Source organism: Erinaceus europaeus, chromosome 23 (genome assembly GCF_950295315.1).
Source record: "Erinaceus europaeus chromosome 23, mEriEur2.1, whole genome shotgun sequence".
NCBI classification, from domain to species: domain Eukaryota; kingdom Metazoa; phylum Chordata; class Mammalia; order Eulipotyphla; family Erinaceidae; genus Erinaceus; species Erinaceus europaeus.
This window is the reverse complement of record NC_080184.1, coordinates 12348408-12371041: the sequence shown is the minus strand read 5'-3', so window position 1 is coordinate 12371041 and position 22634 is coordinate 12348408. Positions and strand designations below refer to the sequence as shown.

At 62.2% G+C, this 22634-nt stretch overlaps 3 protein-coding genes across 5 annotated transcripts; 1 reads left to right on the top strand and 2 right to left on the bottom strand.

Annotated features, from left to right (window-relative positions):
- Positions 1–1725: 1725 nt before the first annotated feature.
- On the bottom strand, positions 1726–2770 carry TIMM29 (translocase of inner mitochondrial membrane 29). Its single transcript, XM_060181757.1, is given in 5 exon segments — positions 1726–1975; positions 1977–2186; positions 2188–2496; positions 2498–2574; positions 2665–2770. Coding segments are annotated over 5 exon segments (861 nt in total). The 5' UTR covers positions 2756–2770; the 3' UTR covers positions 1726–1801.
- A 148-nt stretch (positions 2771–2918) lies between these two features.
- YIPF2 (Yip1 domain family member 2) lies at positions 2919–5989 on the top strand. Of its 2 annotated transcripts, XM_060181756.1 has the most exons (7): positions 2932–3061; positions 3392–3558; positions 3636–3707; positions 4772–4859; positions 5114–5230; positions 5309–5661; positions 5741–5989. In XM_060181756.1, the coding sequence occupies exons 1-7, from the start codon at positions 3031–3033 to the stop codon at positions 5846–5848; spliced, it is 936 nt and encodes a 311-aa protein (XP_060037739.1). In that variant the 5' UTR covers positions 2932–3030; the 3' UTR covers positions 5849–5989. The 2 variants fall into 2 exon arrangements, with proteins under 2 accessions (XP_060037738.1, XP_060037739.1); XM_060181755.1 differs by having other exon boundaries at positions 2919–3707.
- An 834-nt stretch (positions 5990–6823) lies between these two features.
- Positions 6824–22339, bottom strand: CARM1 (coactivator associated arginine methyltransferase 1). 2 transcript variants are annotated; one of them, XM_060181753.1, is made up of 16 exons: positions 21898–22339; positions 12900–13025; positions 12685–12791; positions 11301–11405; positions 10923–11033; positions 10519–10696; positions 9060–9150; positions 8856–8937; positions 8432–8517; positions 8240–8329; positions 7878–8015; positions 7709–7798; positions 7497–7609; positions 7324–7401; positions 7116–7184; positions 6824–6993 (listed from the first exon to the last, which is right to left on the bottom strand). In XM_060181753.1, the coding sequence occupies exons 1-16, from the start codon at positions 22097–22099 to the stop codon at positions 6851–6853; spliced, it is 1809 nt and encodes a 602-aa protein (XP_060037736.1). In that variant the 5' UTR covers positions 22100–22339; the 3' UTR covers positions 6824–6850. The 2 variants fall into 2 exon arrangements, with proteins under 2 accessions (XP_060037736.1, XP_060037737.1); XM_060181754.1 differs by lacking the exon at positions 7116–7184.
- Positions 22340–22634: the final 295 nt, after the last annotated feature.

The following is a 22634-nucleotide window of genomic DNA, read 5'->3' as shown; positions in this document are numbered from 1 at the left end:
CCTGAGGCATCAAATGTCCCTGGATCAGTCCCCAGCACCAGCATATGCCAGAGCTGAGCAATGCTCTGGTCTCTGAAAAAAAAAAAAAGTTAGGGAGTCGGGCGGTAGCGCAGCAGGTTAAGCACACGAGGCGCAAAGCACAAGGACCGGCAAGGATCCAGGATCAAGCCCCCGGCTCCCCACCTGCAGGGGAGTCGCTTCCCAGGCGGTGAAGCAGGTCTGCAGGCGTCTGTCTTTCTCTCCCCGTCTTCCCCTCCTCTCTCCATTTCTCTCTGTCCTATCCAACGACAACAATAATAACTACAACTTCTCTCAACTCTGTACCATATAAATATATTTCTCTTTATTTATTGGAAAGAGACAGCCAGAAATGGGAAAGGAAAGGGGTGATAGAGGGGGAGAGACAAAGACACCCACAGCCCTTCTTCACCACTCTTGAAGTTTTCCTCTTGCTGGCAGGTACCAGGCACTCAAACCCAGGTCCTTACACATTGTAACGTGTATGTGCTCAATCAGGTGCGCCAGCACAGGTCCCCAACATTTTGGGGGGCTTCCAGGCTTATTGCTGGACCTTGGTGCCAGCACTACAAATCCACTGCTCCTGGAGGCCATTTTTTGCACTTTATTGGACAGGACAGAGACTGAGAAAGGAGGGGAGACAGAGAGATATGTACAAGCCCGCTTCACAGCACGTCAAGTGTCCTCCCTGCAGGTGGCTTGGTTCTTGAAAATTAACTTTAGTACTCTGCCCTCACCTATCCCTCCATGGCCTACCCGTCTTTCCCCTCAAAGGGGAAAATACTAAATACTAAAATTTTAAATACTAAAAATTTTAAATACTAAAATTGTAGGTCACTACCCCATCTTTCTTTGTGCGATGTTACAGTATAATAGAGAAACTCCAGAAGGCGGGGCAGCGGCACAGCCAGTTAAGTGCACACAGTACTACTATGTGTAAGGATACGCACAAGGACCCGGGTTTGAGCCCCAGCCCCTCACCTGCAGCTGGGACACTTCATGAGTGGTGAAGCAGGTCTGCAGGTCTCTCTCCCTCTGTATCTGGTCTTCCTCTCTCTCTCTCTCTCTTGCCTCCAGAGTGATCCCTGGGGCTCAGTGCCTGCACCATGAATTCATTCTTGTGGTGGCCATTTTTATCTTTTTTTTTTTGGGGGGGGAGGGGGAATAGGCCAGAGAGACACTGAAGATATGAGGAAAATAGGGATAGACCCCTGTAGCTCTGCTTCACAGCTTGTGAAGTGACCCTTCCCCATAGGTGGGAAGTCGCTCCAACCTGGTCCTCCCACACGTCCCTGCGCTGTGTACTCTGGGCACTTAACCAGGTGCACCATAGCCCGCAACACCGCCCCCCCCTCAATTTCTCTCTGCCCTATTCAATGAAATGGGGAAAAGAAAAGAAAAAAAGAAAAGAGGCCAGAAGCGGTGGATTCCTTGTGCCGGCACGGCACGGAGCCCCAGTGACTAGAGGCAAATAAACGAAGAGAAAAGAAACTCCATCCCAGTTTGGGGCCCAGACAGTTGCGGCCTGAGCCAACCTGGGTCAAGCGCATCAATGCAACCCTCGTCCACCTGCACCCCGCGGCGTGGCCCCGCTTTGGTTCACTGGTTCCCCACTTAACACCCCTACCCCCGCGCGGAATCAAATCGTCTTGGGAAAAAGGAGGGGGGGGGAGCGGCGCGACTTGCTGCGGATTTGAATGTACCCGCTTTGGTGCGGAGGGCGGCTTTATTTACAGACACGCCTCACTTCGGACCCGGGCAGAGCGGAGGAAAGTCGAGTCCGTCAAGGTGTCGCTGAATCAGTGCGAAGTGAGTGTGTGTGTGGGGGGGGAGTATGTGTAGGGCTGGTGGGGGTGGTGGGGTGCACCTGGGCCCCCCCGGCCTGAACCAGCGAGGCGGCCTGGCTGAGAATCAGCTGGTCCTTCTTCTCCTTCTGCAGGACCTGCTCCTCCCAGAGGGGCCTGGTCCACCTGGTCGTCGGTCAGCACCACGGGCTGGTACTTCTGGTCGAAGAGCCGCTCGTTGGCCTCGGAGCGCAGCTGGCGGGGCCCCAGGGCGCGCAGGTGGGGCGGCAGGTGCTGGAACTCGGTGTCGTTGACGTCGCAGTCGCGCATGCGGCGGCCCAGGCGCCACCAGCGGCCCGCGAAGCCCACGTCCAGGACGCGGCCCCGGGAAGTCGCTCCAGCGGGGCTGCAGGTGGCGGCAGCGGGCTTGGTACAGGCTGGCCTGGGCGTCGAAGGGCGCCTCGTACACCAGCGAGCACACGCCCAGGTGGACGTGGCGGAGGCGCCCGGCGCCCCGCAGCCACAGCAGCCGCTGCACGAAGTCCTCGGCGGTCCGGCTCCGGGTGGCGGGCGCCAGCAGCAGCAGCCGGCCCGACGCGTCCAGCAGCGCCTCCTCGAAGGCCGCCTCGCCGGGGGCCAGCGCCCAGCAGCCGGCCGCGCCGCCCAGCAGCCCCGCGTACACGGCCGCCCGGCCCCGGTCTCGCCCGCGCCGCGGCCACCGCGTCCCCGCACGCCTCGCTGTAGTCCCGCAGCAGCGCGCCGGCCCAAGTGCCTGCAACGCGGGGACGCGCCTTCAGCGATCGGGAAGACCGGGGTAGCGATCGGGGGGCCACCCGCGCCCGCCGGGGTCTCCTGCACTCACCCAGCCGCGCCCACACCCCGGGCTTGGCCGCCGTCTCCCCGCTTTCGCCGCGGCCGCGGGACCAAAACCGCTTGAGCGCGGCCGCCGCCATCTTCTTCCGGTCCGCCAGGGCCGCGTCCGGTGCGGGAAACGCGACGGGGAGAGAGATCGGTTCCGCCGCGGCGGAAGCAGTTTCCCTCCGGACGGGATTCCGAAGGGAACGCCAAGCCGGAAGTCGTCGTGCGGCGACGTGGGTGGTGGAGGGGTGGGCCGCCGGTTCGCGTCCCTCCGCGGATCCCAGGCCTGCGGGAGGGGGCGGGGGGGGTGGGTACAACCTGCTGAGTCTGCGTCCCCCGGGGCGGGGTGCGGTGACGCCGTGCTGGCATCATGGCGGCAGCCGACGAGCTCCCCTTCCACGGTGAGTGTGGGGATGCCCCGCGACAGTGCTGCTTCCGACTGAGCTGCGACCCCCGGGAAGGGCGACCCGTGACCCCCCGGTTTGGGGCGCCGAGAGTGACACCCCCCCCCGCCGGGGAAGGGCCGCAGGTGGCTCGATCGGGCTCCCCCCCGCCCACCCCCGGAGAGCAGTCGGGGTCGGACCCCACCCCCAGGCCGCCCGGGCCCCGCCGCCCTTTCTTCTTCCTGGGGGACGGGGGCGGGCGGGGGGCAGACAGACCACCACGATCGCGTGATCGGGCCCCGTGTCACACCCGGGGAGCCCGCCCTGCCCCATGACTCGTTTCGCTAGAGTTGAAGGACACCGACGGTCTGTTGGCCGAGACCCCCGAGGCGGCGTCCAGCGGCGGCGGGAGCGACCAGCCGGCCCCACACGGAGCCCCGCATGTGGCGGTGACCACGGGCCCCGACCAGGAGGAGCGGGAGGACGGCGACGACGACATGGCGGTGAGGCGCCGGGCCGGGCCCCCCAGGCCTGGGCTGAGCTGAGCTGGAGGCAGGCAGACATGAGGGCTGGCTCGTCCCAACTCCCGCAGGCGGAGAGGCAGCAGCCTGGATTCTGGACCTTTGAGTATTATCAGAGCTTCTTCGACGTGGACACCTCTCAGGTGGGGCCCAGAGAGGGGCGGGTGGTGGCTGTGGGTCTCTCCTCTCTCAGCACCCTGCACAGCACCCAGGGAGCCCATGGAGGTGGGCAGGGCTGTGGGGTCTCTCCTCTCTCAGCACCATGGACAGCACCCAGGGAGCCCATGGAGGGTGGGCAGGGCTGTGGGGTCTCTCCTCTCTCAGCACCATGGACAGCACCCAGGGAGCCCATGGAGGGTGGGCAGGGCTGTGGGGTCTCTCCTCTCTCAGCTCCAGGCACAGCACCCAGGGAGCCCATGGAGGGTGGGCAGGGCTGTGGGGTCTCTCCTCTCTCAGCACCATGGACAGCACCCAGGGAGCCCATGGAGGGTGGGGCAGGGCTGTGGGGTCTCTCCTCTCTCAGCACCCTGCACAGCACCCAGGGAGCCCCATGGAGGGTGGGCAGGGCTGTGGGGTCTCTCCTCTCTCAGCACCATGGACAGCACCCAGGGAGCCCATGGAGGGTGGGCAGGGCTGTGACCTGAGTGCTGTACTGGGTAATCTCAGTTAATCTTCTCTGGCTGACAAGGCCCCTTGGACCTGGGTCCTAGCTGCTGTCATGCTGCAGGATGGACTCTCCTGCCTGGAGTTTTCTGAGTTCCCACGTTCAACCCCCACCTTCTTCCTGACCCTGGGGGCACCTTTTCCTTTCCCATTCCCGGTAGACAGACCAGAGTGATGTCTGGTTCTTTCTCTTCTCCTTTCGCATTAAAGAAAATCTTTTTTAAAGAAGGAAAAAAAGAAAGAGGTGCCCAGGCAGTGCCGCACCTGGTTGAGCACATGTTACAGTGCGTAATGACCCGGGTTCAAGCCCCCAGTCCCCACCTGCAGAGGGAAAACTTCATGAGTGGTAAAGCAGGGCTGCAGGTGTCTCTCTCCCCTTCCAATCTCTCGACTTTTCTTTGTCCTACCCAACAATGACAGCAATAACAACTAGAATTAAAAAAAAAAAACACTATTAAGAGCATCCTTCTGGGAGAGAGACTGTTTGGCCACCGCCTCCAGGCAGCCCTCTTTCCTGACCAGGATCTTCCCCACTCCCTTCCAGGTACTGGACAGGATCAAAGGTTCCCTGCTCCCTCGGCCTGGCCACAGCTTCCTGAGACATTGCCTACGGCACCGGCCGGATCTCTATGGTATGCAAGGCTGTCACTCACTCTCTCTCTCTGTCAGTCAGAGGTCCAGGGCCCGTTGCTCAGCTCTGGCTGATGGCGGTGGTGCAGGGGGATTGAACCTGGGACTTCGGAGGAGCCTCAGGCAGGAGAGTCTCTTTGCAGAACCATGATACTCAGGTCCCGAGTTGTCAGAAGCAGACTCTGCTTCTGTCTCTCCATAGGTGACCGAAGCCTGGGGGTCCCCGCTCCTTTCCTGACCGCGTGCCTCCCCCCAGGTCCTTTCTGGATCTGCGCCTCGCTCACCTTCGCCCTGGCCATCTCGGGGAACCTCAGCCTCCTCCTGGCCCAGCGCAGGGACCCCTCCCTTCACTACACCCCCCAGTTCCACAAGGGTAAGCCGGGGGAGGGGGGTGCCCTGCAGCAGGGGAGAGGCTCTGCCCGGGCTGACCCCTCCATTCCGCCCCCCCCAGTGACAGCGGCCGGCATCACTGTCTACTGCTACGTGAGCCTGGTGCCCCTGGCACTGTGGGGCTTCCTGCGGTGGCATGGGGGAGCCCGGGGACGCCCCCGCCGGCCGCTCGGCTTCCTGGAGACCGTGTGCCTGTACGGCTACTCGCTGTCGCCTTTTGTCCCCGCGGCGGTGCTGTGGTTCGTGCCCGTGGCCTGGCTGCACTGGCTCTTGGGGGGCCTGGCCCTGGGGCTGTCGGCCGCCGGCCTGGTCATGGCCCTGTGGCCGCTGCTCCGGGGGGACCCACGGGTGATGGTCGCCGCGCTGCTCTCCACCGTGCTGCTGCTGCATAGCCTTCTGGCCTTGGGTTGCGAGGTATGGCTTCTGGGCGGCAGCGGGGGTGTCGGGGCGTCCCCCCAGTGCCCTCCGCTGACCGAGGGGGCGCCCTGCCCAGTTGTACTTCTTCCAGCCGCTGCCACCAGTTCCCCCGGCCCCACTCACCACAGCCCTGCCCCCCGGATCTCAGCTGCCGGCCGGCACCCCCAGGACCACGGGCACCTAGGACCACCCTGAGTGGGGGGTCCTCTCTCCCCGCCCCCTCTGTTTGTAGACCTGTCTTACAAAAGCCAACACTTTTTATTTTTCTATGCAAAGGTGATTCCAAGAATTCATATAAAGGGGGTGGGGTGGGTCCGGGATGGGGGGTGGCGGAGCAGGGCGAGGCTGGGCCGGGCCCCTCAACCTTCTGTGGTCTCTCCAGCTCGCTCCCCAAGCTCCACCCCTTCTCAATTGGGGGGCGGGGGCCGTTAGAAACGGGGTGTGGAGCCTGCCAGAGTGGGCAGGTACACATCTTGGTAGAGACTGCAGGCTTCTCTCCTTTTTCTTTTTGAGGGGTGGGGTGCGGTCAGGTGGGGGGACACAGGGTCCCTGCCCAGGACTGTTGGGGGGGGGTTGAGGCTGGAGCTTCTACTCCCGGGCCCCCCCGCAGGTCCGAAGTGAGCGCTCCTTGAGGTTCCCACCAAAGTTGGCTTGGGGGCATGGGCGTGGCTGGGGTCAGGGACTGAAGGGCCTGCAGGGCCGGGGTCCGTGGGCCTCCCCGCCACCAGGCGGGGGGCTGTACATTCAAGTGTGAGGTGAACCCTTGGGGTGGGAGGAGGGGGGCTCCTGGGCCCTGCCACCCCCCCCCAGCCCTGGCCGGGTAACCCCCTCCCCCAAGATGGCCTGTGATTGACACTGTTTTTTTTTTTTTTTCTTCGTTTGTTTGTCCGTAAAAAAATAAAACTTAAAAAAAAGCAGCATGTCACGCCCGTGTGTGACCAAGGCCGGGTCGTGGGGGGCTCCCCTGCCGGCCTGGGGTGCGTGTGTGTGTGTGTGTGTGTGTCTGTCTGTCTGTGGGGGGGCTAGGGGGTTCCCAGGACACGGGGGTGATCACAAGGGGGGGTGTCAGGCGGCGACGGGGTGTCCCCCAGAAAGACTGTCCAATACCGAGGCCGAGAGCGGTGTTGGGGCGTCGTGGCGTGGCCGGGTGGGGGTGGTGTTCGCAGGGTGGGCAGGTGTGGGGGGCCTAGGTGCCGTAGTGCATGGTGTTGCTGGGCAGGGACATGGGTGAGGCCATGGAGATGGCCGGGCCGCCCATGGTGAACTGGCTGTTGACAGCGTAGTGGGCGCCCGCCGATCCACCGCCGCCTCCCTGGGCCGCCGAGGAGCCTGTGTGGGATACGGGGGGGGGGGGGGGGGGGGACTCAGCAGCCGGTCCGTGGGGAGCCCCCTCCCCCGCCCCCGGCAGAGACAGAGAGACGGAGAGACAGAGAGACAGCGGCGGGCGTTACCTTGCACGATGCCCGTGCTCATGATGGAGCCCATCCGCGAGTGGGTATGGTTCACGATCCCGGTGTTGGCTGCCCGGCCGGGGTGGGGGGAAGGAAGGCAGGCAGGCGTCACCGCCCCGCGCCGCCCCGCCCCGCGAGCGGCCAAGCCAGGCAGAGAGGAGCCCCAGGAAGAGCAGGGGGGTCCCCCTGGTCCCCCACTCACACTCACCGAGGGGGATGAGGTTGTTGTGAGTGACGCTCGAACCGCCAGCGATAACACTGCTCAGGTCGTAGGCTGTGGGCATGCCTGGGGGGGGAGCGGGGTGACTGTGTCAGGGGGGCCCCGGGCGGAGAGGGGCTGCTGTGGGGGGCTCCTTCCCTCCCCGGTGCCCCCAGGCTCACCCGCCACGGCCATGCCACCGCTGAGGTTGTAGGAGCCGCCGGCGTTCCACATGTTCTCTGAGGGCGACGCGTAGTGGGAGCCGGGAGGTGGCGAGGGGGTGGTGCCTGTGTACCTGGGTGCGAACAGGAGGTGGGGGGGGCTGTGAGTGGGGAAGGGGGCCAGAGGGATGCCCCCCACCCTCCAGCCTGGGCGGAGCCCCCTGCTCCCCTACCTGAAGAAGGGATTCTTCAGGTCCAGGAGGTTGCTGGACTTGGAGCCCGTCTGGTCCACTTGGGCCACAATACTGATGTCGTAGCTCTGTCTGTGGGGGCTGCGGTGAGCGGGTGGGGCCGGGAGAGGGGAGGGGAGGGGAGCGGAGGCGGGGTGGGGGTGGTCCCCACCTTTTGTTGGCGATCAGCAGACAGGTCCCTGAGAGCGTGTCCCCAGCCTTGGCGAAGAGCGGAGACTGGAAAAGGCATCGCACCTGGTACCAGTGGGTCAGGGGCTCCGTGGGGGCCGTGGACAGCCACACTGTCATTCTGGGGAGGGGCAGCGGGACGCGGGGGTCAGCAGGCCGGAGCCCCTCCCCCCCCCCACGGAGGCTCCGGGGGCTGCTGTGTCAGGGTTGCCCTGACAGACAGACAGACACACACACAAACACACACGGCCTGGATCCTTCCTCCACCTCTCCTCCCAGCTCCTTCTTCACTGGGGGTCCCCAGCTGGAACTGGGGTGCTGGGGGAGGGGCCGCGAGGTACTCACATGGAACCAATGAAAGCCACGTCGAACCAGAAGGCCAGGCCGTGGACGAGCCCCGAGTGCAGCATGTGGAACTTGAACGGAATTTCTATCCTGCCCAGCGGAGGAGGGGGCGTGTGCGCGCGGGTGGGTCTTGGGGATCCGGGGGTGGGGGGCGCCCACTCAACCAGGGCCAGCGGGGAGCGGGGTGCTCACCTGTGTAAGTCCCCCTCTTTGGCTTCTAAGAAGTTCACTGTGTACTTGACGGACTTGGCCATCAGAATCCGGATGTCAAAGGTGTCCTGGGGGTGGGGGAGAGCAGACCCTGAGCACCCCCAAACCCCCGCCCTGCTCTGAACCCCCCCCCCAGTGATCGATCTCCGCCTGAGCTGTGCTGCAGTGGGGGGGGGGAGCGTCAGGGCTGTGGGTTCTCACACTTAAAGTGCCTTAACCGTGAGAGGTCCTGGGTTCAAACCCTCCCCCGGGGGAGAAGCTTCTGAGTGGCAGGTGTCTCTGCCTGTCTCCCCCTCCCCGTCAGTCTCTCTCTGTGAGCTAGAGAAGCAGAGCCTTCCTCTAGCAGGCACCGTCCATCGCGATCCCCTACACCTCCTCCTGCCCCACGGCTCCGGGTCCCCCTCACCACCACGGGCTGCCGGAAGTACTCGTCCACGGCTGCGCCCCGAAGCGCCGACAGGTCCACCCCATGGAAGGACGGCTGGTACCTGGGGAGCCGGGGGGGGGGGAGGGTGAGGGTGGTGACCAGGCCAAGCTGGGGGGGAAGGGGGGGCACAGTGGAGGGTTTGAGGGCCATGGGGGGGGGGGATCCCTGGGCCGGGCCACACACCAGAAGTTGGCCTTCGTGAACTGCTCCATGTACAGCTGCTCGTCCGTGAATGGCGCCAGATGCACGTCGCCGATGGTGGGAAACATGTTTCCTGGGGGGCAGGGGGGCAGCATCAAGGGGGAGCCCCAAGTTTTGTGTGTGTGTGTGTGTGTTTATCTTACTGACTAGACAGATGAATTCAGGGGGGCGGGTCCCGCTGTAGCGCAGTGGGTTAAGCACACATGGCGTGAAACTCGAGGACCAGCATGAAGGCTCCCAGTTCGAGCCCCCGGCCCCTCACCTTCAAGGGAGTCGCCTCACAGGCGGTGAAGCAGGTCTGCAGCTGTCTGTCTTTCTCTCCCCGTCTTCCCTCCCGCTCCATTTCTCTCCTATCTAACAGTGACAACAATAACAACTACAAAAACAATAAAAAACAACAAGGGCAACAAAAGGGAAAATAAATATAGGGAAAAAAAAAAAAGGGCAACAAATGGGAGAAAAATATTTCCAGGAGGGGCAGTGGATTCGTGGTGCAGGCACCGAGCCCCAGCCATAACTTTGGAGGCAAAGTCAATTTTAAAAAATAAATAAATTGGGAGAGGGAGAGGCAGAGAGGGGGAGACACTGAGTGGAGACCAAGGGGCTCGAACCCGCGTCCTTGTGTGTGATAAGGTGTGCACTCAACCAGCTTCACCACTGTGCTCCCCCCCTTTTTTTTTAAGAGAGAGAGAAATAGAGCCCAGAGCCCTGCTGAGTTCTGGCTGATGGTGGTGCCGGAGACTGGACATGGGACCTCAGAGCCTCAGGCCTGAGTCATTTGTGTAGCGATGAAACTGTCTTCCGGTTCATTCATTCATTCATTCATTCATTCATTCATTCACCCCTCACTCCTGCAGACACACAGAAGCTGTGTGTGGGGCCTGGTGGGCTGGTGTTTCTCCTCCCAGTGCTGGGGGTGGTGGTGGGTGGGAGGAACCAGCTCCTCCAGCCAGAAGACACAGTTAGAACCCTGCGGAGCCTGCACCCACCACCCTGAGGACCCCTAGATTCATACTCCCCTCTCTGCACTGGAGCCCCAGACCCACACCCCCTCTCCTGCACTGGGACCCCAGACTCATACCCACTCTCCCTCACTGGGACCCCAGACTCACACCCCCTCTCCCACACTGGGACCCCCAGTCACACACCCCCTCTCTCCCACACTGGGACCCCCAGTCTCACACACCCTCTCCTGCACTGGGACCCCAGACTCATATACCCACTCTCCCACACTGGGACCCCCAGTCACACCCCCTCTCACACTGGGCCCCCCAGACTCACACCCCCTCTCCTGCACTGGGACCCCAGACTCATATACCCACTCTCCCACACTGGGACCCCCAGTCTCACACCCCCTCTCTCCCACACTGGGACCCCCAGACTCACAGCCCCCTGAACCAGAGCCCCCAGACCCACCCCGTCCGCCCACCCGCCGGCGTACCGCTGGGTTTGAGGTACTTCTTGGCGTGCAGGTAGCTCTCCAGCATGCGCTCGTTGAACAGCATGTACCCCATGGGCTCCGAGATGATGACGTCCACCTGCTCGGGCAGCGCCACCTCCTCCACCTTCCCCGGGATCACCACGATGCGCTCCGTCAGGTGGTTACTCTTCACCAGCACCTGGGACGCGGAGGGGCGTCACCCCAGGCCTGGCGAGGCCCCGCCTCCTGCTCCCTCCCTGGGGGGGGGTCCCTGTCTCTGTCTCTCTCCGTCTCTCCTGTTCTCCACTGTCTCTTGGAGCCCTGGGAAGTGGGGGGAGTGCTCCCTGGGGCCCAGGTCAGGCCGGCTCTGCGGGGCCCTGCGGGGGCCAGTCTCAGGGAGTCACTGCATTGAGGGGGGCCCCTACCTCGGCATGCTGGGCCATGGTGCTGGCCTCCACGGCGTAGATCTTGCGGGCTCCTGCCTGGGCGGCGAAAAAGGACAGGATTCCCGAGCCGCAGCCAACGTCCAGGACGATCTGGGGTGGGGGTGTGTGTGTGTGTGGGGGGGAAAGGGTGTGTGGGCACATGCTCCCCCAATGATCCTGGTGGCCCCGGAACCACAGGGGGACAACAGGCCCCGAGGGTGCTCAGACCCAGTTCGGACAGGCAGGGCGAGTGGGCTCAGCAGGAAAGAGCCCTGGGTTCCGGGCCCCGGCGCCACATGGGAGCCCCCACTGGGGATGGTACCAGGAGAAGCTCCCTGACCTGACTGGCAGTGAGTATTGGGGGGGGTGCCGGCTGACCTTGTCCTTGAAGTCCGTGTGGTTCTGTAAGATGGCGCGCTGGTAGGTACCCGTCCGCACGTAGTCCTGCATCATATTCTGTTGCTGGGACAGGTAGCCGTAGAACTGGAACACAGACCCGGGAAGCCAGTGGCATGGGGGGCCCGAGGGTGGGAGGAGATGGGAGGTGGGACACCCTCTCCTCAGAGGCGCGGAGGACAGTGGGGCAGCCCCGACATCGGGCAGCCTGTGTGAGCCGCGAGACTCTCACCCTCTCTGAGCCTCAAGGTTTCTTGTCTAAAGAAACGGGGACACGGTCAGACCTCCCTGCCTGGGACAACAGGGAGGCAGCGAGTGGTCCTGGGTTCGATCCCCCTCTCCACACAGGAGGGAAGCAGAGTCTGGTCTGTCTCTCTATCTTGCTCAGAAATAGTTTGTTGGGAGTTGGGCAGCAGCACAGCGGGTTAAGCGCATGTGGTAGAAAGCACAAGGACCGGCATAAGGATCCTGGTTCAAGCCCCCAGCTCCCCACCTGCAGGGGAGTCGCTTCCCAGGCGGTGAAGCAGGTCTGCAGGTGTCTATCTTTCTCTCCCCCTCTCTGTCTTCCCCTCCTCTCTCCATTTCTCTCTGTCCTATCCAACAACGATGACATCAACAACAACAATAACTACAACAACAACAAAAACAACAACAAGGGCAACAAAAAGGAATAAGTAAATAAAGATTAAAAAGAAAAAGAAATAGTTTGTTGGGAGTTGGGTAGCGCAGCGGGTTAAGCACACGTGGCGCAAAGCACAAGGACCGGCGGAAGGATCCCAGTTCAAGTCCCCACCTGCAGGGGGTCGCTTCATAGGCGGTGAAGCAGGTCTGCAGGTGTCTGTCTTTCTCTCCCCCCTCTGTCTTCCCCTCCTCTCTCCATTTCTCTCTGTCCTAACAACAGTGACATCAGTAACTAATAGCTACAACAATAAAAATAAGGACAACAAAAGGAAATAAATGCTTTGAAAAAAATTTTAAAAAATAGTTTATTTATTATTGGATAGAGGCAGAGAAATTGAGAGGGCAGACCTGCTTTACCACTCATGAAGCTTTCGCCCTGCAGGTGGGGACCGGGGGCTTGAACCCGGGTCCTTGTGCGCTATAATGTGTGCGCTTAACCAGGTGCACCACCGCCTCTCCCCCCTCCTGTCTGTGTCTCTTTGCCTTTGTCAAGCAAGTAAGTGAAACATATTAAAGTTAACAATAGTGATCGTAATGACAATGTGACAGCATGTAAGTAAAATTAGTGGGTAGTCACAGATGGGGAAACTGAGGCCCTGCCCCAGCTTGTGCCTCTTAGTGCGGTCAGTCCGAGCCAGGAGCTTGTGTAGAAGCCCTGCCTTCGGGGTGGAGTCGTCCCGCTCACCTGGAAATACTGCACCGCAGACGACTCCTCCGTGCGCTCGCTGAACACCGACCTCTCCAGCGTGCGGCCCCGGCAGGTCTTGAGGATGTTGTAAAAGGAGCAAAAATCTGGGGGGGGGGGGGAAGTGGGGGTTTGGAGGGTACATGGGGGGGTGTCACCGGGAAGGAGGGTGACCCCCTGGGCCCCGGCCCCACCCACCCTGGGGCTGGGCGTACCTGTGGGCGTGGCGAACTGGATGAGGACACTGCTGCAGCCCAACGTGATAATGAAGGACTGTTTCCCCACGCGGCTGCACTCGGTGTCGGGGGACACAGAGCACTTGAACACACACACGTCCTCATCTGGGGGACAGGGAGACTGAGCCGGCGGCCGCCTGTAACCCACCTCCCCCCGCCGCTGTCCAGAGGGGGTCAAAGCTCCATGGGTGCTGCCCATGGTGCTGAGAGAGGAGAGACCCCACAGCCCTGCCCACCCTCCATGGGCTCCCTGGGTGCTGTGCCTGGTGCTGAGAGAGGAGAGACCCCACAGCCCTGCCCACCCTCCATGGGCTCCCTGGGTGCTGTGCCTGGTGCTGAGAGAGGAGAGACCCCACAGCCCTGCCCACCCTCCATGGGCTCCCTGGGTGCTGTGCCTGGTGCTGAGAGAGGAGAGACCCCACAGCCCTGCCCACCCTCCATGGGGCTCCCTGGGGGGCTGTGCAGGGTGCGGAGAGAGGAGAGACCCCACAGCCCTGCCCACCCTCCATGGGGCTCCCTGGGTGCTGTCCATGGTGCTGAGAGAGGAGACACCCCACAGCCCTGCCCACCCTCCATGGGGCTCCCTGGGTGCTGTGCCTGGTGCTGAGAGAGGAGAGACCCCACAGCCCTGCCCCACCCTCCATGGGGCTCCCTGGGTGCTGTGCCTGGTGCTGAGAGAGGAGAGACCCCACAGCCCTGCCCACCCTCCATGGGCTCCCTGGGTGCTGTGCAGGGTGCTGAGAGAGGAGAGATCCCACAGCCCTGCCCACCCTCCATGGGGCTCCCTGGGTGCTGTCCATGGTGCTGAGAGAGGAGACACCCCACAGCCCTGCCCACCCTCCATGGGCTCTCTGGGTGCTGTCCATGGTGCTGAGAGAGGAGAGACCCGCTGAGAGCGGGTTAAGCACACATGGGCGCAAAGTGTAAGGACCGGAATAAGGATCCCAGTTCAAGCCCCCGGCTCCCCCCCTGCAGGGGAGTCGCTTCAGAGGCGAGAAGCAGGTCTGCGGTTTCTATCTCTCCCCCTCTCTGTCCTATCCAACAATGACGACATCAATACAAACAGCTATCACCACAATGACGATAAGGAAACTAGGGCAACAAAAAGAGAGAGAGGAAAAAAAAAAAAAGAGCCCCCAGAGCAGTGGATTCGTGGTGCAGGCACCCACAGTAACCCTGGAGGCAAATAATAACGATGTGTGTATTTTTATTTCTGGGAGCGAGAGCAGCAGAGCCTCTGTTTGGTTCCTGAGGGGTTGGGGATCAAACTCGGGGCCCCATCCCTGAGAGCCGAATGCTTTAAGTCCTGTGGGTCTCGCTCATTCTCTCTTTTTCTTCATTCGTCGGATAGAGGCAGAGAGAAATGGGGATGGGGGAGACAGAGGCACCTGCAGCCTTGGCCCCCCACCCCGTTCGTGAAGCTTGACCCCTGTGGGTGGTGACCAGGTAAACCCACATCCTTGTGCATAGTGACCCGAGAGTCCTGCCATGAGCACCGCCACCCGGCCCCCATCTCTCTCAACCTACCCCCATTAAAGAGCACACGGGGGGATGGATTGTAGCACACATTTCACCAGGCTCTAGCCCCTCGTCCCCGTCTGTGGGGGCAAGCTTCAGGCGCGGCAGAGCAGGGGCTAGGTGTCTCTCAATCTCTCTGTTTTCCACCTTCCTCCCAAAAGAACAAAAAGGAAGAAAAGGTAACTGAGCAGGGAGACAGCAGGATGGTTCTGCCAGAGACTCTCCGGCCTGAGGCTCTGAGGTCCCGGGTTCAGTCCTCAGCACCACCGTCAGCCAGAGCTCAGCAGGCTCTGGGGTCTCTCTCCCTTCTATATGCATAATAATCAATAAATAAAATAAAATAAAAAGGACTGGGGGCCGGCCAGTAAAACACTGGGTGTACATAGTACGAAGCGCAAGGATCCAGGTTCGGGCCCCCTTCTCCCCACCTACAAGGTGGACACTTCACAAACGTAGGCAGCTGTCTCTCTCCCTCTCCATCTCCCCCTCCTCGCTCCATTTCCCTCTGTCCTGTGCACTCAGCCCCAGCAATAACCCTGCAGGCAAAAATAAAATAAAACAAACAAGAGCAAATGAACTAAAATCAGGGGCGGGTGGTGGCGCCCCTGCCGCAACGCGCAAGGACTTGGGTCCAGCCCCTGCTCCCCTCCTGCAGGGGGGAAGCTTTGCGAGGGGTGAAGCAGGGCTGCAGGTGTCTCTATCTCTGCATTCCTCTCAATCTCTGGTTGTCTCTAGCCAATAAATAAAGATGATTTTAAAAAAAAGTGCAAGTCAGACATAAAAACAGCAAGCTGCCTTCAAAGGCCACACGTGCCATCATGCCCTACTGAGCACCTGCCTGTCACCTGTCACACACTACCCCCACCCCAGGTGACTGGGCCTCTGGGGCTGTGCGCTGCAACTGCTCCAGTGGGGTGTCCTGAGGCCCCGAGGTCACCCTGGACTCCTCTGGGCTGCTGGGGCATTTGGGGTCCTTCCCGGCCGGCACCCAGGAGCCCCCTGACCGCCCTGGCTTTAGTTGCCGAAGGTTTTAGTGCTGGGTGGATGGGCGGATGGATGGATGTTGCCTGCAATCTGGGTGTACTGCCTGGTAGAGGGGGCATAAAACACCATCAGGGATGTCTAATGCGGACCCCTCCTCCAGTCCTTGCAGGAGGCCCAGCCCTGAGTCCCGGCACCACCTGGGAGGTGCCAGGGCAGCAAGGGAGACTGCCCTCTCCCTTTCTGTCTCTGAGTGGAAATAGCCGGCCTGCGGGAGGCCTCAGTGGCGTGGGGGCTGGGCAGGCTGGGTGTCTGCAGCTCAAGTTTCCCTGTGCCCTGGGCCGCCAGCCTGCCTGCCCGTCCCCTTGGTTTCCGGGCAGCTGTCACCTTGGAGAAGCCCTTGACATTCGGCCAGGGAGGCCGAGCTCGGGCCAGGCTGGGGGCTTGAACCGGGGTCCTCTCGCCTGGTGGCGTGTGCGCGCTTTACCCGGGTGAGCTGTCTCCTGCCCCCAGCTGGTGTCTCCGAGGAAGCCCTGTGCACACCTTTGTCCAGCCCAAGCCCCCAGCCCTCGCCTCGCAGGAGGCCCAGCCTTGAGCCCCGACGCCGCCCGGGAGGTGCCAGGGCACCTGGGGAGGCTCCTCTCTCCCTTTCTGTTTCTGAGTCCAACCAGCTGGCCTGTGGGAGGCCTCAGATACACCTCCACACACGGACTCTGAGGCTCCAGTGGAGTATCCATCCTACCAGGCGTGTGGCCCTGGGTTCGAGCCCTAGCAGTCCCACCCACCTTCCCCCCCCCCCCAAAAAAAAAATCAAGTTCCATCTATTTGCAGGGCCAGAAAATTGCCCCAGAGGGATAACTGATTTCTTGAGCCGCAGAGTAGCGTGTCACGGGGTGCTGGCGGGCTGCTTCTCGTATCAGAGATCCTAAGGTCTCAGGTCTCTCTTCCCCCCACCCCCCCACAGCTGGGTCTGGGCAACTATTCCTGGAAGGGGAGTGTGGGCAGGGCTGCCCAGGGGCTGGGAGAAAGGGGGCCCCAAACCTCACACCTCTGGGGAGTGGGGTCAGGCAGGGGTTGGGGGGCCTCGCCGCGGGGGGCGTGGAGCGGACAAAGGCGCCTTCTGGAAGGCGGGCCTCCCTCCATGCAAATCAGCCAGTTTTGTCTGCTACAAAGAGCCACGGGCAGACACCAGCCGAGGGGGGGAGTGGGGGGCGTCGGGAACAGGCCAGAGCCCCCACGATCCTGGGGACTCAGCCCCTAGCCCTTCCTTCTCCAAACCACACACCCAGCAACCCAGGCGGAAGGGAGAAGTGGCACTGGAGGGGCCTCAGGCGAAGTGGGGGTCCCCCCCAACAGGCTATAGGACTTAGGAATCCTCCCCTCATTCCAGATGTGGGCCCGGCCGTGGTGTGGGTGGGGAGGCGGCCCGGCTCTGGGCTCGCCCCTTGATTCTGGGGGTGGCTGGCTCTGTCACCTGGGGACATGCTAGGGACAATTGGGGGTGCTGGGAGGAGGTGGCAAGGCGGCCCACCTCCTTCCTGGGGCCGGAGGGTTGGGGGGCCCTGCTGGGGACACACACAGAGGCCGGAATCTGGAAGCCAGGCGCCGCCAGTTCCAGGAAGAATGAGGCAAACCCTCAAGAATGCCTCCTCCCCGTGGCTGCCTGGCTTTGATTATTTCTCTCTAGAGCAAGACTGGGGGGTCTTTCCCGCCCACCCCCACCCTCGCAAAATCGCACAAGGGAGGCCTAGTCTGGGAAGGGGTGGGGGTGACGGCACATTCCAGACTGTGAGTGAGCTGGGGAGGGAGGCGGCTTGTCCCCCATCTGCCAACCCTGGGCCCCCGAGGAAGCTCCCTGGGGACGACGACGGCTCCAGGGCTGTGGTGTCTCTCCCTCCTCCCTCTGGAGCTCAGCCAGGAGCAGTGGACGCAATCATTTGATACACACAAACACACAAAGAACCAGAGGACTCGGGAGTTTCCCCCAGTGCCTTGGTGATAGCAGGTGGTGCCGGGGCCCGGAGCCCCACCTCCTGTCCCCACCACCCCTGTGGGCCTACCGCCACCCCTGCCTTCTGGAAGCTTCTCCCTTGGCGGCTCGGCCCACCCCCTCAACCGCTGTCAAGAGGTCCCTGGAGGGGCCGGGTGGGTGGGGGCGCCTGGTTGAGCGCACGCGTTACGCTGCGCAAGGCCCCAGGTTCAAGGCCCTGGTCCCCACCTGCAGAGGAAAGTTTCACGAGTGCTGAAGCAGGGCTGCAGGCCCCTCTCTCTCTGTCTCTCTGTCTCTCTCTCTCTCCCCCCTTCCCTCTAGACTTCTGTCTCCGCCCAATGAATAATCTAAATGAGGGGAGGCCGGAACGAGGCGCTGTCCCCGAGAGAGGCCGCCTGTCTGTCACCCACTTACCGGCCCGTCCCGGGCGGGCCACTGACCCCCGACAAGAGCCCAGCGCACGGGCCCCAGGGGCAGAGACTACATTTCCCAGCCGCCCTTGCAGCTAGCCAGCCAATGGGAGGCCGGCACAAGCCCGGCCCCGCCCCCAGCCCTGGGGGTGGGAGAGCTCCTCCCAGGCCCAGGTTCGAGCCCGCTCTGGCCTCCGAGGAGGCGGCTCCTGTACTTGGTGTCTCCCAGGGGCGCGTCCTTGCGGCCTCCTGAACCCAGGGGGGGAAACCGAGGCACAAGGTCACAGGGCCGGCAAAGGTGGGGGGGGGGGAGACAGACAGACAGACAGACGCTGGCTTCGCTGTGGCCCGGGAAGTCATAGTCCAGCCCCGGCACCGCATGGAACAGCCTGCAGCACCGGAGGCGGCTCAGTGGTTCCCCACCCTCCAGCCCCAAGGAGAAACATGCGCCTGCCAGGGGCCTAGCAGGGAGGGGCTCAGTGGTAGGAGCCTTGGGACCCTCAAGCTCGAGGTCTTGGGTTCAATACCCCCCCCCCCAAAAAAAAAAAAGCCGTTTCCTCTAACCCTCAGCCCCTTCCCCGGGGGATAGGCGTCCACAGATAAAGTAAATAGGCTGGGGGAGTCGGGAGGTGGCGCAACAGGTTAAGTGCAGGTGGCGCAAAGCACAAGGACCGACATAAGGCTCCCGGTTCGAGCCCCCGGCTCCCCACCTGCAGGGGAGTCGCTTCCCAGGCAGTGAAGCAGATCTGCAGGTGTCTGTCTTTCTCTCCCCCTCTCTGTCTCCCCCTCCTCTCTCCATTTCTCTCTGTACTAGCCAACAACGACGACATCAATAATACCAACAATAAAACAAGGACAACAAAAGGGAATAAATAAATGAATATAAAAAATTTAAAATAAAGAATAAAAAAAAATCAACTTAAGTGGGGGTATAGCATAATGGTTATGCAAAGAGACTTTCATGCCTGAGGCTCTCAAGTCCCAGGTTCAATCCCCCACACACCAAGCTAGAGTTCAGCAGTGCTCTGGTATATATATATTCAACTTAAAAAAAAAAAAAAGACAAACAGGGGAGCATTACATAGCATAATGCACAGAGTCTCTCAAGCTTGAAGCTCTAAAGTCGCAGGTTCAATCCCCTGCACCACCATAAGCCCAAGTTGAGCAGTGCTCTGGTAAAAAAAAAAAAGATAAACAGAACAAATTCAGGTGTGTGTGTGTGTGTGTGTGTGTGTGTGTGTGTTGTGTACATGTGTGGAGTGAGGCCTCGGGCAAGGAACATCCTCCGGTGCTGGGCAACTCTCGTGTGGTGCTGGGGCTGCTTTCCAGCCCAACCAACGGGGCTTCACGGGCTCACCAGGTACAGCGCCTGCCTCCTTGTGTGATCAAGCCCCAGCTCCAGCGCCCGATGTCAGGCTGCTCCCCCCTCTCGCACACCTCCAGGACCTCCTTAGTCAGAGAAAGTCCCACTTTCTCCTCTGTGGGGTCGTTTGAGGGGGAAAGTTTCATGAGCAGTGGAACAGGGATAGCGGCTGTCTGTCTGTCTCTCTCTCTTTTTGCCTCCAGGATTATCGCTGGAGCTCCGAGCCAGGCACTCCGAATCCACTGCTCCTGATGGCCATCTTTTCATTTCATCTCCCCTATTTAATTCGATAGGATAGAGAGAAATTGAGAGGGGCAGGGCAGGTAGAGGTGGGCACCTGCAGACCTGCTGCGCGGCTTACAAACTGTCCCGGTTGCAGGTGGGGAAGGGGGGGCTCAAAGCTGGATCCTTCTGCATAGTAGTATCTCAATTTTCCTGTCTATCTAAGAAGAAATAGTAAGAAAAAGAGAGATAGTGGGAGTCAGGCGGTGGCACAGCGGGTTAAGCGCAGGTGGCGCCAAACTCAAGGACCGGTGTGAGGATCCTGGTTCGAGCCCCTGGCTCCCCACCTGCAGCGGAGTCACTTCCCAGGTGGTGAAGCAGGTCTGCAGGTGTCTGTCTTTCTCTCCCCCTCTCTGTCTTCCCCTCCTCTCTCCATTTCTCTCTGTCCTATCCAACAACCACGACATCAATAACAACAACAATAATAACTACAACAATAAAACAAGGGCAACAAAAGGTAATAAATAAATATTAAAATTAAAAGAAAAAGAGAGACATTAAGGCTGGGGGCCAGAAGTTAACTTTGTAAGCCGGAAGGGTTCCCTGAAGGTGGAAGTAAGAACCCTACACCGGGTGGGGAGGGGGGACGGTCAGAACTGGGGACCCCAGGGCCTGGGAGCCAGCCCGATGGTTCTGCAGACAGACTCTCCTGCCTGAAGCTCCGAGGCCCCAGGTTCGATCCCCATCACCACCAGCAGCCAGAGCTGGGCAGGGCTCTGGGGAAAACAGAACATAACAAAAGCTTTGCCAACCCCCCGGCCCTGGGTTCGATCCCTGACCCTGCATTCTGCTTCAACAAGTACATGGCCCTCTGGACCTGGTACCTCCTGGGCTGGAGTGAGGCTCTGGGTCTCTCACTAACTCAGTCTAAAATAATGATGATGATGATCCACAGAAGCCCCCTGGCCGCAGTGGAAAAGGCGCTGGAGTCTCAGGCAGGAGGTGTATCTCCATCCCTCGCTTCTCACCACCCCTAACGTGACCCTCTCTCAAAAAAAAAAAAAAAAAAAAGCAAGCAAGCAAGCAATAAAAGTAAAAACTCAACACAAGTTTCAATACAAAAACAGAACCGGCCATGCGGGGTGTGTGTGTGTGTGTGTGTGTGTGTGTTTGGGGGGGGGGGAGCCCCTGCTAAGATCTGGGGGTGGAGGGAGGGGTATCCCAATGGGCAGAACACGGAGCTGAAAAGTCCGTCCTGAGATCCCTGCCTCCCCCTGCTCCATCACCTGACAAAAAAGAAAGAAAGAAAGATCTTTGCACATCTGAAGGAGACGTGGGGACCCTTTGAAAGCAAAGGGAGTTTCCAAGCAGAGGTGGGGGGGAGAAGGAACAACAGCAGCAGCAGCAGCAGCAAAACAAACAAACAAAACCCCAAAAAATCCACGTGAACCCACGCCCCCTCCCCCTCCCCCCCCTCCCGGCGGAAAATGCGCAGCTGCCCCGCGATCCCAGCGCCACAACCCCTGAGACAAAGCTGAAGGCGACAAGGGACACCGGGATCGGAGGGGACGACAGAGGAGAGAGGGAGAGAGAAAGAGAGAGAGAGAGAGAGAGAGAGAGAGAGAAATAAAAGACCCAACGACAAAGACCCCGGGAGGAAAAGAGTTGGGGGCGGGAGGGGGGGGGGAGAGGTTGCTGGCCAAGACGTCGGTGTGATTTGTCACTTTGGAAACTCGACTCGAACAATGTAACCGACCCGGGTCGTGTCCCCCCCACATCCCCGGCCAAGGAAGCCGGGGTGCGGGGGAGAGGGAGGGAGGGAGAGAAAGAGAGAGAGAGAGAAGGTCGTGACCTCTTCCTGGAGGCCCACCCGGCCCCGGACTGGGGGTTCCGCACGTGCCACGTGTCCCCCCCCCCGCACCCCCAAGATGGAGAAGTTTCCCACGCCGCCGCCGCCGGGGGTGGTGATGACGGTGGTGGGTGTCTGCGTCCCTGCGCGGGTGGGTGGGGTGGAGGGATCCCCCGAGGGCCCCCCTCCAGCTGCCCCCCCCCCCGTAAGTGGGAAACGACCCTCAAGGCACTTGGCTGCAACTGTCGGCCGCCGTCCCCGGGCGGGGGTGCGGGGAGAGGGTGGGGGGCGCCCCCCAGAGACGGCGGGAGGCTCCCTGCTGCCCCCCCCCCACGGCCACCCGACCCTCCGGGGCGGCCACACCCGCGCGCGCGCAGCCCCGGCGCCCCGCACCCCGCTGCACACGCGGCCCCCCCGCTTCCTGCGCGCACGCACCGCACCGCACCGCACCGCACCCCCCAATCTCGGGGCCCCGACTCCCCGCTTTCCCGCGCCGCCGCCGCCGCCGCCGCGCACGCCCTCTTTTCTCCCCGCCCTCGCCGGGCCGTCGGCACCCAGCGATCGCGGGAAGAGGAGGAGGGGGAGGGGGAGGGGGAGGGGGGACGGGGTTTGGGGAGGGGTCCCCCGAGGGCCCCCGCACTCACGGCTGTACAGGGCGATGCCCGCCGCGTCCGGCCCGGCGCGCACCTCCAGGCGCAGCGCCTGCTGCTCCGCGTGTCGCTGGATCTCGCCGTTCGCGTCGCCGATGGTGAGCAGCCGGGCGCCGGGAAACACCGACACGGCCGCGCAGGGGCCGGCGCCCGCCGCACCCGCCGCGCCCGCGCCCGGGGCCGCCGCCGCTGCCATCTTAGATCCGGCTCCAGGCCCCGCCGCCGCCGCCGCCCGGGCCCAGGCCGCCGCCGCCGCTGCCCCCGCTGCCCCCGCCGCCGCCGCCGCCGCCGCCGCCGCCGCGCAGGCCGAGCCGAGCCGAGCCGAGCCGGGCAGCGCCGCCTGCGGGCCACACGCAGCCTCGCCGCCGCCCAACCCGCGGCGCTGCGCCCTCTGCAGGCCGGCCCGGCGCGGGGAACCGGGCGCGACGGAAGGAGGGAGGCGCCCCGCCTCTCGGGCGGCGGCGCGGCTTTGTGACGAGAGGGGCGTTGATTGGACGGTCGTGTAGACCCCGCCCCTCGGGCCCCGGCGCCGCTTTGTGAGGTGCGCGCGCCAATTGGATACTCCCGCTGAGCCCCGCCCACCTTGGGCGGGGCACGTCCCTCCCGTAGGCCCTCCCCTCCCCTCGGGCGGCGCCGCTTTATGACGTACGGGCGCCGATTGGCTCTCAGACGGGGCCGGCCCCGCCCCTCGGGCCGCTGGGCGCCGCTTTGTGAGGTGACGCGGCCGGCGG

Bases quoted from the DNA above. Each gene is read 5' to 3' on its own strand.
- YIPF2 (XM_060181755.1), top strand. From the start codon at position 3,375: ATGACTCGTTTCGCTAGAGTTGAAGGACACCGACGGTCTGTTGGCCGA. The intron at 3,708-4,771 runs GTGGGGCCCAGA...ACTCCCTTCCAG, and splicing joins TCGACGTGGACACCTCTCAG to GTACTGGACAGGATCAAAGG. The intron at 4,860-5,113 runs GTATGCAAGGCT...GCCTCCCCCCAG, and splicing joins GCACCGGCCGGATCTCTATG to GTCCTTTCTGGATCTGCGCC.
- CARM1 (XM_060181753.1), bottom strand. From the start codon at position 22,099: ATGGCAGCGGCGGCGGCCCCGGGCGCGGGCGCGGCGGGTGCGGCGGGC. The intron at 13,026-21,897 runs GTGAGTGCGGGG...CCTGTCCCCCAG, and splicing joins GGGCATCGCCCTGTACAGCC to ATGAGGACGTGTGTGTGTTC. The intron at 6,994-7,115 runs GTAACGCCCGCC...TATCCCACACAG, and splicing joins GAGCACGGGCATCGTGCAAG to GCTCCTCGGCGGCCCAGGGA.